The 18,461-nt window shown below is 39.8% G+C and overlaps 1 protein-coding gene across 1 annotated transcript in view; it reads left to right on the top strand.

Annotated features, from left to right (window-relative positions):
* Positions 1-202: 202 nt before the first annotated feature.
* STARD13 (StAR related lipid transfer domain containing 13) overlaps positions 203-18,461 on the top strand; it is a gene marked incomplete at its 5' end in the record, with an annotated part of 302,915 nt that continues 284,656 nt past the window's right edge. The window contains one exon of the mRNA XM_081083033.1: positions 203-326. Coding sequence (XP_080939159.1) covers positions 203-326 — 124 coding nt within the window. The remainder of the gene's footprint in view (positions 327-18,461) is intronic.

The raw sequence follows: 18,461 nt of genomic DNA, 5'->3' as shown, positions 1-18,461 counted from the left end.
GCAGAGTAGAACCTCAGGGCGCTCTGTGGCACAGCGTTCAGGGCCAGCACCAGCCGCCCACCCACCGTGTCGCGCCGGCGGCGGATCCTGAGACCTCAGTCCGAGTCCTGCGTCTGGACTCTCAAGTCGCCTGGAGTCTGAGCTGCGGCCACGAGGGAGTGGCGGTGGTGAGCCCGCTGGTAGTTATGAAGACGGATCTAAAATGACGAGCAAACGGAAACCTTTCCAAACGCAGCTAAGGCGGTCCATCAGTGAGCAGTTGAGGGACTCGACAGCCAGAGCCTGGGATCTACTGTGGAAAACCGTCCGGGAGAGAAGGCTGGCAGGTCGGTGCCCGAGACTCCGCACCCGTGGGGGCGGGAGGAGACGCAACCCGGTCCCCTGCTCAGGCCCACAGTCCAGCCGCCGCTTTACGCCCCCACCCCCTACCTTTACAGGGTTCAGAGCCTGGGTCCAGCTGGCCGTGCGCACACCCTCCCCGTGTCCCAGAGCATCAGCCCGCTGCCCCGCGCGCCCTATGGGTGTAGGCTTTGCCTGGCGCCGGCACTGATAGCCTGGCTGGGTGCTGCGCGAGAGGCTGGGAGCCGGGGCAGAGGTGCCCAGGCGAGCTTTGCTGAAAGGGGCCACTTCATCTGGGCTGGCTGCTGGCTGCCTCAGCCCACTGAGTGATTGAGTAAGCAGCCCAAGCGGCCCTCTAGGAGGGCTGCCCCTCTCCCAATGTTGCCTTTTCCACATGGAATATGTCCAGTGCGTGTGTGGGAGGGAGAATGAAGAGAAGGCTAGGGAGCATATCCCAAACTCTGGGAGACTAGACATTTGTGCATAGGATTTGGGAAAGGACAGGTGGATCCTTGTTGGTGCAAGTAACTACCCACAACTATAGCTCCTGCTGTGGATCAGGCTCTTCTCACTTTGAGGTTACAAAAGAGGGTTTTCCTTTTGGAATCAATTGCCTGTGAACCAGAGGAAGAGAAGAGATGATTGTTGAGAGTCAAGAGATCCTTAAAAACCCTTGCTTAAGTCAGAATGCCAGCCCCCTCCGGATCACCTCTCCTGGCCTGCACACTGTGGCCTTATTTCTGTTTGTGTTTCATGGAACCATCTCCTTGTGGTGCCACAGATGTAGGGAGTGGTCTGAGTCTTCTCAGAGCCCTAGCCGGGGCTTTAAATCTGGTTAGTCACTACATCACACCTGCCCCATTAAGGGAAAGTGTACCTACTGCACAAAAGAGTTACTAGGCAGTGTGAGTGAGATTTAGGACCACTTTCCCCAAGTACTAGCTTCTGGAAGATGTTTCAGGAATTGGGGTAAGTGTGCTTGGAAGGGCCCTGAGCTGACCATGAGTGAAGTCTCTAGACCTTGTCGCGTCTCATCGCTCCAACTATATCTCCTGAGTTGGTCAGTGACCACAGGGGTAGAAACGAGTTCTAAAGAAGAAGAAGGTATGAACCCTGGACAGAGTAAAGAGATGCCAGAGGTGAAAAGAGAGACATTACCTTCTCTGGGCTCCTCCCCTTTTCCCTCATTGTAGAAGTGTAGAAGTGGTTTGCTAGATGTTCTGACCTTACACCCATGCAGGCACTTCATCCCATCAGCATCACAGCATCTGGCAGTTGATGCCTAGAGTCTCTATCTCCTTGAGTACTAGGTCCTTATCAACCTATTCGGTCAAATTAGAAGTAGTGATTACAGATTATTCCAACACTCAATGTAATCATCATAAGAAGTTTATTCCACATTTTCTCTCCAACAGAGTGGCCTTATTTAGTAAGTGCATAAGAAATAAAAACGATTTTCTCTCTGGACCCAGAAATAAGTTGTGGTAACTCAGTAGTTTTAACTGTTGATTGTTAAAGACCTATATGTGTATTGCAGACCTCAATTAATGCCAATTAATAGCTTTCCCTGTTATTGTGCTAAATTGTATAATCTACATGATAGATGGTGTTAGAGAAATTTTTGTGGTCAAGTAAACTTTTGTTGCTTCATAGCTTCAGTATGCTTACTGCAAGTGCCTCTTTCATAGCTTCTGTTATTTAAGTTTGCTAGATTTGTTAAATCAATGGATCTTCAGGAAACAAGAAGTCTTTCCAGGATGGTTGCCAAGGCTATGCTCGGTTTTTATAGAAGCTGAGGTCAAAGAGAACTGCAGCACTGTCTTTTTCAAAAGGAAATCTGGGAAGGAAGAGACTGTAATGTAAAGTCTTAAAACCACTGAGATTATCCAGGAAATCCATTTATTCACATGAATTTTAGTCATTGCAGTTTAAGTAAGGCAGTGAAGAGAAAAAGTTTTGATTCTGGGAAATGAACTATAGATGCAGATTTTAAGATTATGAATATGTAGAAATTAAGGTTAAAAGTGGCTTCAGAATGATAAATATAACTTCTCCAAGAGTAGTGCAGTTATATTTTTAAATGGGCAGTATGAGTTTTTAAAATGTTTGATCAGAATATTAATATCTGCTTACCCATAATCTGCTTACCACTCTGCTAACAACAGATGCCAGCAGGTTATTCAGCTGGGACCAAACAATCCTCTGTGAAGCAGGCTTCCTTCTGCTCCTCTAAGCCAGCTGGGATGCTTGCCACGAAACCAAGCCAATTCCATGAAGGAGCTTTTAGATGCAAATTGATTTTTTGGAGTTTTCTTGCTAAGGTAGCTAAAATATGGAACTTTGGCCATGAGACATTGAAATACTTAAGGTATTAATGTTGGCATCAATTCTAGGTTTAAGTATTCTTCATTTGTAAAAGTGTTCTTTTTTATGGGTTAATTCACAATATCAGAATAACCAACTATAATACGAATGTACACCCTCCTCCCCCACTGAGATCTCTGGCCCTCAAAGAGATGATATGAGGCTATTAACTTTTTAAAAAATTGTTTTCTATCAGATAAAAGTTTTGTACTGGGACTTTTTAATTTCCCTAAAATTGTCTTCTTATTATCCTTAGTCAATAGAACAGGGTTCAAAGTGCTTTATAACAAACTTGTGTTTGTTGTCTAGAGAGTTCTGAAGGTTATTTGATTCTCTCTTTTTGCTTTTTTACATCCCTAGGAAAGAAACCCTTATTCTAACTCACTCTCCCTTCTCTTCATGAAAGGCTATCTTGTCAAAAAAAACAGAGAGACAAAAAGTAGAACTGTTTAAACACAGTGTAGCCTGTGGATTTCTATGCTTTGTGGCCATGCATAGAAAGGAAGGGGGTTACACATAATTGCAAAAAGCATTTCTGAACATATGTCACAATAACACAAATAATGAAACCAATAGAAGGATAAGATCTGAATGATGCTTGAATTTGTTCATTTCATTACACAAGTTTAAAAGGGAGCTATTATTTAACAAAGAACTAATACCGGGAGCTCTTGGGCTTTCCAATTCTGTAGTAGCTGCTAAATTTTCATCAGATTGTGGTAGTTTTTGCCAATGCACACTTATTAACTTCCCAAGACTCTATTCCTCATAAGGGTCAGCAAGAGCTTTTCTCACCCATCATCTCAATATTGATTATTGTAATAATGGTTGCTTATTCCCTAGACGACAAACTTAGTGTTCAAAGCAAGATTCTAATTCAGGTTGTCAGAAGTCAAGGGCCATCTGTACTACTCATTTTCAGTTATGCCACACTGCCTCCTCCATAGGCTTTATGGGGACACCTGGACCTCAAATCCTTTCTGTGAGGTTCTCTGTCACCTGCGGTTAGTTTAAAAATGAAGAACAAAATTAACTGAGTTATCTGTTCTTTCTTTTCTCCTGGAGTGATAGAGACAAGCCTGACACTTAAAAGAACTTGTCCCTTCATCATCCTATTGGGCTGGGCAGTATATGGGCTTATAGAGACTGGGAACAGACAGCCATAATTCTAGCTTGTCATAGTCCCTGTATAGTATGTCCTGCCCACTGCCATTGATACAAAAAGCCTAGGAGTGCAAGAATGAGATGCTGTCATAAAGCCTAAATGCAGATTTTTTCAAGGTGGGTGAGAGACAGGTTCTCTTGGCTCCCCTAGATCCCTAATCAGTCATCCTTGGTGACAATTCTTAGCTTTTATAACATCATTAAAATTCTCTAGGCATAAACATACCCTTTAGCGTTTGGTGTTTTGTAAGAAGTCTGAACTATTTTTCAAAAGTTAAGGTCTGAGAAAATAAAACTGAGTTTTCTAAAGCTTTCTGCTTTATTTTAAATCCCTACTTCATTTTAATGAAAATTTAATCCATATATTTGATTCTTCTAAACTCATATAAAAATATTTAGGTAGCTTATGAACTAATTGATGTCCAAGTCTTCTGATGTATTTTATAGTCTTATTTTAAATAACTTATCTTAGACACAAGAATTATATTGCTGCCAAGAATAAACTATCTCAGTTATTTTCATCCTTTTTCATCTCATGGCACGCATGAACCAATTACTAAAATTCTGAGGCACACCAAAAATATATTATAAAAAACATATTATAGTTTTTGCTGCCTTGACAAAAAATAGGTATAATTTTGATTCATTCACACCAGACAGATATTATTGTGTTGGCTGTTATCATTCTTTAATTTGACAATCTAAGGGAAAAGAGGCACCAGTGCCCCTGAGTAAATAGTCAGGTATTATATGTTTTAAAAACTCTTGCAGCACACCAGTTGAAAATCGCTTGAACTAACTTAAAATACTGAAAAAATTGATTTTCGCAAGAAACATGAATTCCACCAAATTTCAGTGAGTTCTTGTCATGTTAAAACAGGTTCATTCAGTCTCAAAGTCAACAGTAGGATCCTTTTATGTGATGTAAGTATGAGATTGGGAATTTAATGCACAGTAGGATCAAGAATAGAAGATAGACCATAAAAATTTCCTTATTAAACTCCAATTGTGGCCCTAGCTGGTTTGGTTCAGTGGATAGAGGACTGAAGGGTCCCAGGTTCGATTCCGGTCAAGGGCACGTGCCCAGGTTGCAGGATAGGGGCATACAGGAGGCAGCCGATCAATGATTCTCTCTCAACATTGATGTTTCTATCTCTCTCTTCCTTTCCCTTCATCTTTTAAATCAATAAAAATATTTTTAAAAATCTAATTGTATTCCATGATATCAAAAAGTATAGAATGATAACAGCTGATCCTTTTCATGTATTTTATAGTACCACCTTCTTTTTTTATTATCATTTACTGTAAAGAACAGGCCATCCTACTTGGTCAAGATTTCTCTTTTTTTTTAGCATTTCTTGAAATAGGAGTACATATAAATGTGATCTATATTAACAATAACAAAAAAATTCAAGTCAAGTAAATATACAGTTAAAATCAGAGAAGGAGAACACATCACATATCAGGGTTGTCAACCTTAACTGCATGTAGAAACGTCTGAAGCCTTTTAGAAATATGAATGCCCTGGCTGCTTCCCAGAGATTTGGATTCTGTTCAGATGGGGCCTAAAGATCAGCGTTTTTAAAGTTCCAGAGATGTTTCAATGGAAAGTCCAGTTTGAGAACCAATCCTATATAATAAAAACCTAATATGCTAAGTGTATGGTCAGCTGTTCAACCAATCAAAGTGTAATATGCTAATGATATGCTAATGCCACTCAACAGCTTGCTATGACATGCACTGACCACCAGGGGGCAGATTCTCTGACTGGTAGGTTAGCTTGCTGCTGGGGTCCTGCTGATCAGGCCTTAGTGAGATGGGCTGGACACTCCCTGGAGCCCTCCCATGGTCCCTCCCCAGCTGGCCAATCTCCCATGTCCCTCCCCAGCCCCAGTCATGCACTAGTGTGGTCCCTTGGCCTGGCCTGCACCCTCTCGCAATCTAGGACCCCTTGGGGGATGTTGGAGAGCCAGTTTTGGCCCAATCCCACAGGCTAGGCCGAGGGACCCTACTGGTACACGAATTTGTGCACCAGGCCTCTAGTGATTTACATAATAATCATATGATAACCCTCAGAAGTGTGTATCTAGTACAAGGTCATATCCTAAACACCTATGAAAAGTTTTTGCTTAAGTGTCATTGGAATGAGCTTGATGTTTCACAGGGACAGAAATAAAAAGGCCAGTGTATCCAGAGAATAATGAAAAAAAGGTGGTATGAATTGCTGGTAGGAGCTGTCACAACTATGGGTTGGGTCAGATTATAAAATCAGATTGGACCTTATTGCCAAAGCAAAAAGTTTGGGTTTGGTTCTATGTGTAATATGAAGCAAAGAATTTTAAACCAAGGAGTGACAAGACCTAAATAAATTACCACTGTAGTGGTCCAGGTGAGATAGAAACAGTGACATGGACTAGGGTGACAGTGATGGAAATGGAGAGAAAGGGACAGATTTGGAACATGTCTTGGAAGTGGAGACAACAATGATGACAGATTGGTTGCTGGAGGTGAGGGATCAAGGGCTCCTAGGTTTGTAGTGCCATAGGCTGAAATGCAGACAACTGGAATATTTGCATGTTGTAATTACGAACAGAACTGTTTTTTGGAGTGAGGTGTTTTCCTTTGGCCAAATTAGGGCACAGATGCCTATTGAACATCCAAAAGTAAAAGTCAATGAGTTGTATTTCCAAGTATAGGTTTAGGAGGAAAGAGATATTTGGAGGTGATTGGACTGGATTGGGTACTTAGGAAAAGACTATCTATCTATATTATAAAAGGCCAGTAGCCGTAATGCCATAACAACCAAATGACCGGTCACCAGGAGGTGCATGGAGCACCTTTTGGGCCCTTTCCCCACACCCCCTGGGGTGCTGGCAGCGTCAGCAGATCGCTGTGGAGTGCCAGCAGCATGCATAGAGCATGCGAGGAGTCGCGGGGGTGGCAGACATGGCCCTGATGGCAGGCCAGGCCTAGGGGACCCTACACACACACGATGTAATTGTGCACTGGGCCCCTAGTCTACACTAATAAAAGACAAAGATGCTAATTGACTGTACCTTCTCTACACTCATCAGCCAATCAGAAGAGTATGCAAATTAACCCAACAAAGATGGCCGTTAAATTTGCATACTGCAGACATATCTCGCTGTGTCTCCCCACCCTGGCGGGCAGCAGCACGATCCCCAGCCGCTGCCCGCCCCAGCGCGGGATCCGGGCCTGCCATGTGCAACCGGGGGAGACGGGGCAGGCACCACGGGATCAGGCATGCCATCTGCCACCAGGGGAGTGGGCCTTAGCCAGCAGGTGGTTATCTCCCAAGGGATCCCAGACTGTGAGAGGGCACAGGCTGGGCTGAAGGAACCTTCCCCCAAACCCCCGCCGCCAGTGCACAAATTTTTGTGCACCAGGCTTCTACTATATTTATAAAAGCCTAAGCGACCATTATGGTGGAACAACTGGTCACTATGATGCACACTGACCACCAGGGGGCAGACACTCAACTCAGGAACTGCCCCCTGGTGGTCAGTGCACTCCTACAGGGGGAGCGTTGCTCAGCCAGAAACCAGGCTCACAGTGGGTGAGCACAGCTGTGGCGGCAGGAGCCTCTCTCGACTCCACAGCAGCACAACCGAGTGGCAGCAGCAGGCACAGTGGGCCAGGATGAGTGCAAGCGGCGTGGCACCTGGCCCCAATTTGGGCTCCTCCCTGGCTACCAAGACATCCCCTGAGGGGTCCCAGACTGCAAGGACTGTAAGGAGAAAGAAAATTAATATCTGGATGATTAGAGGGAAACTACAAAAAAAAGAAAAGGCAGAGAACATCTTAAAAGTAGTCAAAAGAAAACTGGCAGTTGGACATCCACCGAGGGGTCCCAGACTGCAAGAGGGCACAAGCCGGGCTGAGGAACACCCCCCCGACCCCCGCGCCAGTGTAGGAATTTCATGCACCGGGCCTCTAGTATATAGATAAAAGGGATACCCCAAGGACCAACTCCTAGAACATCCTTTATTTATAGCACAATAGTAAGGTGTGAATTACTAGTATATATACAGGGTGGAGCAAAAGTGGGTTTACAGTTGTGAGTATGGGAAACCCAGATCTCATTCTTGCATTAGCATGTATTAATTATTGTATTATTTTTTATACAAACAACTGTAAACCTACTTCTGTACAACCCTGTACTATACACATGGTAAGTTTCTGGGGAATTAGAAAAATACCAATAATGTTACTAAATTCTTGAGAGATATCTGTAATACTATCAAATATAAAAAGTATATTTTAAAAAATCAGCATTCTTATGACAGAACAATAGTAGTGCTCTATTGAATAATCTTTTGTGACAGATTTATTATTTATTTGGTAGCTTATAACAGGGTTGAATGAAGGGAAATTTCTCAGTGAAAAATAGATAACAACATTTTAAATTTTCATGTTGGCAAGGAACATAACTTAAATTTTGCCTAAGCTCTCTGCAATATACTGGCTAACCCATGGAATTAACACAATATTCTCCTGGAACTAGAGTAAAGAAAGGATGATGTTCATTGATTGCTGGTGGGAGGTTACTCTGAATAAGAAACACAAACCTTGTTAACTAGGATTCCCTAAGAAGTCTATTTGATACAATTTTTGCCAGTCACAAATTTTATCATTTAGACATGGAGTCTATGAAATTAATATACACACCTCCTTTGTGCTTTTTATATCTTATATTGAACAAAACAACTTATAAAGAAAAAAATTGCTTAGAGACCTTGTATTTTTCTGGGGGCTCATCTAACTGTGTATTATTTATATTCTGCCCTTTTGCAAGTTTAGTGATATTGCAAAATGAAAACAAAAATATTTTGAAAGCACTATTCCTGAGCTTTTTATTTTTCCGATCCTTAAATGTTCAGTTCTACAATAGTCAAGTGATAAACATTGTTTTTATGTTTGTAGTTAGTCAATAAGTATTTATTGACCTATGAAACATAATCCTTATCAAAACATGTTGGGACTATAGTGCAGGATATTAATTTAGTATTGCGGTTTTATCTTGACAAAGGACAGAAATTTTGTTTTGTTATACTGCTTAAATCACTTAACTTGTCTATGTAACTAGAAATAGAGCACACTTCCAGAAATTGCAAAGGACACTATAGAATGTGCCATGACTACATAATATTGTATTTGAAAATCTGCTGTGTCAATCCATCTCACATTCTCAGGCAGAATATTTCTTTAGTACCATTTTTATCTCAAACAAAAATTTCAGAATCCTATGGTTTATTTATTTGGTGTAATAGATAATGTTTCATCTATTTGCCATTATGGTATAATGTGTTTGTTGAATACTTCTTTCTCCTTTTGATACAGGAAATTAAATGAATAATAGAGATAATGGTTCTGCAACATCTTGAAAATTAATATGTTTACTAGAAATGACATTAAATTGGATTGTTTTATCATATGCTGCTTATCCTCTCTCCAACTGGATAAAATGGAAACATTTCCAGGTTCTAGGTTTAGAAAGTGCTTTCTAAATTTGATATTTATCATTAGAATGATATCCTAAAAATAAAAATATTTGATTGAATATCTGAGAAGTGTAACAGTGTAAATTACACTAAAGTACTGCTGCATGAAAATGCAAGGATTGTCACAGTGAAGTCACAGAGATGGCAGGATAGTGCTTCCCTCTTGCCTGACATTGAGTTGTATTGAACACAGAACACTCCAAAACCAATGATGGATTGCACTTTCCTAGCCACAAATTCTCGCCACAGTTTTGTAAATAAATTACATATTTATTTTAGGTACCAAAAAAGACTTCATAAGCAATAGACATAAAAGAGGAGCAATTGTTAGAGTGAAAAATAAACCAAACAAAGCTTTTACATATTTCAACCATTGTCATATTTTATTCTTCCCAGAAAGAAAGAAGAGATATTTTGTGCTAAGTGTTTGATTTCTAGCTCTTAAATCTCAATCAAAGCAATAATGATAAAAGAAAAAATGCACTCATAATCCTTTAGAGTAGCACTATAATGGTGGAAGAGGGATTAAAGCTATTTGAGATAGTATCATATGTATATGATTATAACTGTATAATTAATATCTGTGAAATTATCATCAATTCAGTCATAATATTGATATAAATATTTGCCACAGCTATGGCTACTTTGTTAGGACCATAGACTGCCCTGTGTAGTAAATGCATATTGCTTTACTTTTGGTTCATGCAACCATGTAGAGGAGGGTGGGGTTAGTGGTGTTTGGGCATGATGGAAGATTACAGACATAGCATCATAATCTACTGGTTAAGAGCGTCTACTGGACCCAAAACTACATGGGTTTGAATCCTGCCTCCACCACTTAAGCAGTGGGTCCTTGGGCAATATAATTAATCTCAATGTTTCTTTTTCCTCATCTTTAAAAAGGAGGATAAGGATAGTAACTTACAGGGTTGTTAGGAGGATTAAATGAGTTAATATTTTTAAAGCATTTGGCATTATGTCTGCCCCATAATAAACACTGGATAAGAGTTTATTTAAAAACACACACACACACACACAGTGGAGAATAAAGCAGAAAAGACATATTTCCTGGTAAAACAATGCTTTTAGCTCCAGCCTTAAATCACCCACCTTCTTCAAACCTGGATTCATCTGCCTTGTTCTCATATCTCATGAACCCATTTTAGAGCCCATGTTCAGGGATTTCCAAGTGCTCAGACAGTACCTCACTCTCTTTACTCTGACTGGAATAAAAAAATCAAATACTTCATATGTTGTTAGCATGGTTGGCAGCATCTTGTGTAAATACATTGGCATTATAGCATGAATCATTCATTATACTAACATTTCATCTTTCTGAAAGATCATCAATTATGATTTGTTCATCAAAATCACCATAACTTTAGAGCTGTGCAACCAAAAATCTATTTCCATGTCCTTGGCCTAAATGGGATTTGATGTAGACCTAATTAAAATGAGAGAATTTGGACTCATCTCTAGGCTCCATTTAGCTTAAAGATCAATCCTATATAATAAAAGCCTAATATGGTAAGTGTCTCGTTTTCCAGTTGTCCGTTCAACCAATCAAAGCATAATATGCTAATGATATGCTAAGGCTGCTCAACTGCTCGCTATGACGTGTACTGATCACCAGGGGGCAGACACTGACCAGTTGGTTAGCTTGTTCCTGGAGTCCTGCCAATCAGAAGTGAGCGAGACGGGCCAGACATGTCCTGGAGCCCTCTTGCGGTCCCTCCCCAGCCCCGATTGTGCACCAATGGGGTCCCTTGGCCTGGCCAGCACCCTCTCACAATCAGGGGATGTCAGAGAGCCAGTTTTGGCCAGGTCCCACAGGCCAGGCCGAGGGACCCCATTGGTGCACGAATTCGTGCACTGGGCCTCTAATGCATCTATAAAACCAGACCATGCATCCAAAGGAAACAAAATGTCCTAAGTCTTTTATTAGTTGCATCCTTTCTATGCATTTTATAGGAAATTCTGACAGAAATAGGTCAGAACCCCATAAATATATCTACCAGCATCATTCCCCAAGCAGCTTTGGTTACCTAGCCTTCATCAACAGCAGCAACTTATAACTGGTACTTTCTTTTATTTACTAATAGAATTACATCTGCAGAATTGGAGAAGGAAGAAGGAAGGGGGACAAGCTAGGAGTCCAGGACCTGCAAAAACCTATAGCATCTCAACAGTCTTTGGGCTATACCACACTCAGACAGGGCTCAGAAGAGTCCTGCACTTGGTTTAATGCTCTCCTGTTACCATCTTGATATCTATATATATAAAAGCCTAAGTAACTGTTATGACTGGTCAACTGGTGGCTATGATGCACACTGACCACCAGGGGGCAGATGCTGAATTCAGGAGCTTCCCCCTGGTGGTCAGTGCACTCCCATGGCCAACCTCCTGTGGCCGGACAACTTCCCGTGGCCTCTACCCCCAGCCGGCCAGCCCTAATCAGGGTGGCTGGCCAACCTCCCATGGTCCCTCCCCATGGCTGGTCAACCTCCTGGCCCCGATTGGCCCCATCGGGATGGGAAAGACTGATTCCGATCACAGGCCAGGCTGAGACAAAAATTCGTGCACTGGGCTTCTAGTTATTAATAATTATTAAATGAAGGGCTCATATTTTTATTTTGTTCTAGGCCTGGAAAATGATATAGCTGGGCCTTCATCCAGCCTCTTGTAAAATCATGCCTTGATTTGTAAATTCACTTTCATTGGTTAATTAAGTAAAACTAATGTGGAAAGTCACAGGATATTAGATCTGGAAGGGACCTTGATCATCTAAAATGTACAATTCACGTTCTCTGTGCCCATTGCTCTTGGGGAAGGTGATCCCCTAAGAGAGAAAGTGTGTTTGTTTTATTGTGTTGTTTATTGATTCTGAAAGCATCTTTATGAAATAAGGCAATAACACTACTACTGCTGTTTACAGAGCTATAATGACTATATTTTTGTTATTAGATATATTGAAGCAAATATTTTTTTTGTTTCTTTTTTCAAGTTTTGCAGTGCTTACATATAATAGGAGATTGGGACAAATTACAACTTTTGGTAGGCTAGATTTTCAGATTCAAGGCTTGTTTGAGAACTTAATTAAGCTGTTTCTTAATTAAAAATTTATTTGCAATAGCCATAATAGATTAATTTTATTAAACAACTGCTATTAAAATCATTAAGGGTATTTCCTGTGTAGGTTTTACATAGGGGTACTTACTCAGAAAAGGAAATTAGGAGCAGTAGTAATAAAGCCTATTATTTATCACCAGGGATTTCCAGTACATATCTGCCAACATTTTATTTTGTCATTATATCCATCTCTTTTGGCGAAGAACACAAAAGCTGACCAGAGGTTAGTCCCAGAAATTACATAAGTTAAATATCCCTTTGCTAATGGAAGTTGTGCATAGATATCCTCATTTAGTAATGTAAAAAAAGACATTTTCCTTTGTTTGTTTGAAAGTTAAGTTCATTATTTAATGCAAAGTTTTTTCTGGGTAATTAAATAAAAAGAGCATATGAATTGTTCTTTGTTTTTAAGCTACTTCAAACAAGAATGTATTCGTAGTTCTGAATAGTAACCCAAATAAGTAGGCAGATTTTGTCCCTCGTCAGCAGATTCTAGGCCATATTGTAAGAAAGTAGACCTGCCTGACAGCAATGCCCTGGCACCCAGGTGGACACTGATGGTAGTCCACATAGAAAAAGAAACAAGAGACAGTGGCTTGGTAAGCCCATTCTGTGTGTTTAGCTCTGAACACAAAAGAAGTATGAGATATGTAAACAGCTTTAATCAAAGAGCCCTATCAATTTCTACTTTATAGATAGTAAATTTGTAAGAGTGAATTAAACCTTAATGGTACAGTCATCAGAATTCAGAAATTCAAATTCTAGGTATCACTCTGGATATGGTCTCCTGTATCAATAGTCAAATATAGTGATTTCCTCCTGTATCTGTATTTGTGCTTAGGTCATAATCTCCTGCAGGGAAAGGATAATGTCTTATTCACTGTGGACAGTCCAGTTGCCCTAGCATAAAAGTTGAGATACAGAAAGTGCACAATGAATGTTTGTTGAGTGAATTAATTAATGATTATTATAATATTAACATCTATCCTGCATTAGTCTCTATTGTATGCTAGACATTGTACTAATGAATTAATGCATTTTCTCATTTGATGGCCAAACATCAGGACAAGCACTGTTAGGGTCACTGTTAGCACACACAGCAGCTTGCTTTTGTTTAGAAAAAAGGCTTCCTCTCTAGGCTCAAGAACAAGGAAACAATTAGAAAACAGTTCTCCCCCCTAAGAAAATACAGCCCCAGGGGTGTGTGGTTGGGTAAGTGGACCTTGAGCTGAATTTCAACCTCCATGCCCCTCTTTGGCTTCTTACTGTGCTGGCCACAGCCTACATAATTGTACATAGTGATTCTGGGTACTAATACCATCCCCACTTAATGTATGAGGAAACCCAGGCTTAGGTTAAGTAACTTGTTCAAAGCACACAACTACTACTTGTAGCTGTGTAAATTTGTGAGAGCGGCATAATTAGCATTTCTTGCAAGATCTGTGAGATCCTTATGATTCTGGGATCCACACCGTAATCCCAGTCTAGCACTTAGAAATGGGTAACTGTTCATGGTGTCATAGCGACAATGAGGAACCATTTTGAGACCCCTGTGCCAGTGTTGCCTCAAAGTTACTATGGGGTGTAATAGATGGGAGCTGACCAGTATTTTGGCATTCCAGGGTCCCCATGGTAATAATCATGTTGATTGATTATAATACCGAATATTTGTATGACACTTTACAGTTAAGTATTTTTCCATTAAGGGAAATAACAATGGCTTATAGGTTCTCACAGAAGTCCTTTGAGATAAGCAGAGAAGGTGCTATGACCTCTACTACATAAATGAGACAAAGGAGGATAAGGGAAATGATGTGACAAGACCAGTGAGGGCTGAGATGGATCTGAATCCAGGCTCCTACTCTAGTGTTCGCACTTCTGCTCACTTTCCTACTGCCCAGTGTGAACTCTGCTTTGTAAGATTAGTCAGTTGCAGTTAAGTAAACCCATATCTCTCAAACCTGAGTGATCATCAGAACCACCAAAACAACTTTCTAAAATACAGGCTCCTAGACTCCTGACCAGATTCATTGAGTCAAAATCATGACTGTGTCTCTGTGTGTGGAGCAGTGGAGGGTCTGCTAAAAATGTATATCTTTAGCAAGTCTCCCAAGTGATTTTTAATGTTTGTTAATAGCAAGGGTGGAGAACCTCCCCCAAATCATTTGTTCTGTCCCTGCCAAGACATTAGAGGTGAGTTAATTAAATGTTTAACCAAATATAGCAGGCTAATTTTTAAGTTGATAATTTTGTATTGCCTGAGAATGATGTTATAAATATCCAAATGGCCCTTGGCAGGAAAAGGGTTCCCCACCCATGGTTTACAGCCTGCCTGGCACTGTCTTCTCACCAGTGACTAGAAATGGCACTAAAATCTCATGGCAATTTCAGGCTCATGCCTCATGCCATGCAATGTCCTCTAGTGCTAATACTTTTATTTCCCTCTGCCCACCAAGATTCTACTTATTTTCAAGGACTGGTTCAAATTCTTAAAGATAACCATTCTCCCCTCAAGAGGGTCTCCCTCTTCCATATGTGAGTATCCCTTGGGCTATGGAGTGGTGGGATGACCTTGAGGGCCTGTTGTGTGTCAGGCTTTTCCACATGTCACCTGTGAGCTCTCACAGCAGGATGCATAATATGATTGTTATTCCAATTTTAAAGATGGGGTAAGTAAAGAAATTTGGTGAGACCAGCACAGCCAGTAAAGTGTAGAATCTCATCTGGCTTCAAGTTCCTACCTTTTCATTCATTCTGCTGAGTGTTTCATGTTTCAGTCTGGTTCTTGTCTCACCAGCAAGATTTCTTTTGTACTATAATAGATAAATTTTTCTTATATTAAAAAATTTTTCTTATATTACCAAAGAAGTGCTAACACTAGAGTAGGAGCCTGGATTTAGATCCATCTCGGCCCTCACTGGTCTTGTCACATTTTACGCTTAAAAATGTCAAATTTCATACCAATTAAAAAATTTCACCTTGGCCAGATAGCTCAGTTGATGAGAGCATCATACTGATGTGTCAAAATTGCAGGTTCCAACCCAGTCAGGGCATGTACAAGAATCCGAGAATCAACCAATGAATACATCAATATGTGAAACAACAAACTGGGATCTCTCGATCTCTCTCTCTCTCTCTCTCTCTCTCTCTCTCTCTCTCTCTCTTACTCTGAAAAATAAATCAATACAAATTAATTAATTAATTAATAATAAAAATAAATAAATAGGTCTATGATTATTTAAAAAGTCCTTTTACCTCCTACAGTAAAGTCCACATGGTAAAATAAACTAGCTTTGTTCTTGATCAACTTTTTAAAATTATTTTTTTTCAATTACAGTTGACATACATTATATTAGTTTCAGGTGTACACCTCAGTGATTAGACAATACATAATTTACTAAATGATCATCCTGAAAAATCTTGCACCCATCTGACATCATACATAGTTATTACAATATTATTGACTATATTCCCTATGCTATAGTTTATATCCCCATGACTATTTTGTAACAACCAATTTGTACTTCTTAATCACTTCACCTTTTTCACCCTTAGCCCCAAACCCCATTCCAGCTGGAAAGCATCAAAATGTTCTCTATATCTATGAGTCTATTTCTGTTCTGCTTATTTGTTTATTTTTATTTTTAGATTGAATTGTTGATAGATATGCATTTATTACCATTTTATTGTTCCTATACTTGATCCTTTTTTCTTATTCTTAAAGAAGACTCTTCAAGATTTCATAAAATACTGGTTTGGTGTTGATGAACTCCTTTAGCTTTTTCTTGTCTTGGAAGCTCTTTATCTGTCCTTCAATTCTAAATGATAGGTTTTCTGGGTACAGTATTCTTGGTTGTAGCTCCTTGCTTTTCATCACTTTGATTTCTTGTTAATCCCTTCTGGCCTGCAAAGTTTCTCTTAAGAAATAAGCTGACAATAATATGTGCGCTCCCTTGTAGGTAACTAACTGGTTTTTGTTTTTTTCTTTGATGCTTTTAAGGTTTTCTCTTTGTCTTTAACCTTTTGCATTTCAATTATGATGTGTCTTGGTGTAGGCCTCTTTGGGTTCTTTGTGTTTGGGACTCTCTGCACTTCCTTGACTTGTGTGTCTATTTCTTTCACCAAGTTAGGGGAATTTTCTGTATTATTTTTTCAAAAATGTTTTCAAATCCTTGCTCTCTCTCTTCTCCTTCTGCAACCCCCACGATGCAAATGTTCTTTTTTTTTATTGTCTAGAGTTTTGCATATGTCTCCTTTTTCCCCAATTGACCCCCCCACCCAGCTATTCCCACCCCCGGCAAGCCCCTCCACCCTAGTGTCTGTGCCCATTGGTTATGCTAATATGCATGCATACAAGTCTTTTGGTTGCTCTCTATCCTTCCTCTCCCCTGCCATTTGTCTCTGGATGTATTCTTGTTCATCAAATTATGTAGATCATTATATCCCACATATGAGTGAGATCATGTGATATTTATCTTTCTCTGACTGGCTTATTTTGCTTAGCTTAATGCTCTCCAGTTCCATCCATGCTGTTGCAAATGGTAACAGTTCCTTCTTTTTTATAGTGGCATAGTATTCCATTGTGTAAACGTAACACAGTTTTTTAATCCACTCATTTGCTGATGGGCACTTAGGCTGTTTTCCAAATCTTAGCTATTATAAATTGTGCTGCTATGAACACAGGGGTGCATATACCAGGTGTACCGGTTAATAATGTGGATTTTTTTAATAGATGGATTTACACATATATTGATATATATGCGATTTGATATGTATGCTATTTTGTTGTATTGACAATAAGCTTCAAAACTTCATATGTCAAATTTTCTGAAGGTGTTAACATCATAGATATTTTTACACTTAAAAATGTCAAATTTCATACCAAAAAAAAGAGCATTTGGGGGAAGTTTTAATTCATTACTTTATTTTGAAGAAAAGTGCTGCTGAAAGTTATCATATACTTCAGGAAGCTTATGGTGAACATGCTCCATCTCAAGATACTTGTGAACACTGGTTTAAACGCTTTAAAAGTGATAATTTCAATGTGAAAGACAAAGAACGTCTAGGTCAGTGATGGCGAACCTATGACACGCAAACTCATTTTTTTGGTTGATTTTTTCTTAGTTAAATGGCATTTAAATATATAAAATAAATATCAAAAATATAAATCTTTGTTTTACTATGGTTGCAAATATCAAAAAATTTCTAGATGTGACACGGCACCAGAGTTAAGTTAGGGTTTTTCAAAATGCTCACACGCCGAGCTCAAAAGGTTCGCCATCACTGGAGGTCAACCGAAAAAGTGTGAAGATCAACAATCACAAGCATTGGATGAAGATGCATGTCAAACTCAAAAACAACTTACAGAAAGATTAAACATTGCTCAGCAAACAATTTCCGATCATTTACAAGCAATCAGAAAGATTTTAAAGGAAGGAAAATGGGTGCTACAGCAACAAAACAAAAGACAAATGGAAAACCAAAAAGTCATCAGTAAAATGTTCCTTCAATGGCACAAAAGAAAGTCATTTTTTGCATCGAATTGTGACTGGCGATGAAAAGTGGATTTATTTTGAGAATCCCAAATGCACAAAATCATGAGTTGATCCAGGTCAACCATCAACATCGACTGCAAGGCCAACTCACTTTGGAAAGAAGACAATGCTCTGCATTTGGTGGGATCAGGAAGGTGTGGTGTATTATGAGCTTCTAAAACCAGGTGAAACTGTTAATACTGATCGCTACCAACAACAAATAATCAATTTGAACCATGCTTTGGTAGTAAAACGACCAGAATGGGCCAGAAGACACAGCCAGGTAATTTGCTTCATGATAATACACCATCACACACTTCAAAACCAGTAAAAGACACGTTAAAAGATCTTGCCTGGGAAATATTAACCCACCCACCATATTCACTAGATGATGCTCCTTCAGATTACC

Source organism: Myotis nattereri (assembly GCF_964212035.1).
Source record: "Myotis nattereri genome assembly, chromosome: 2".
NCBI lineage: Eukaryota > Metazoa > Chordata > Mammalia > Chiroptera > Vespertilionidae > Myotis > Myotis nattereri.
Note: the sequence above shows the minus strand (reverse complement) of the source record. Positions and strands in the feature narration are given on the sequence as shown.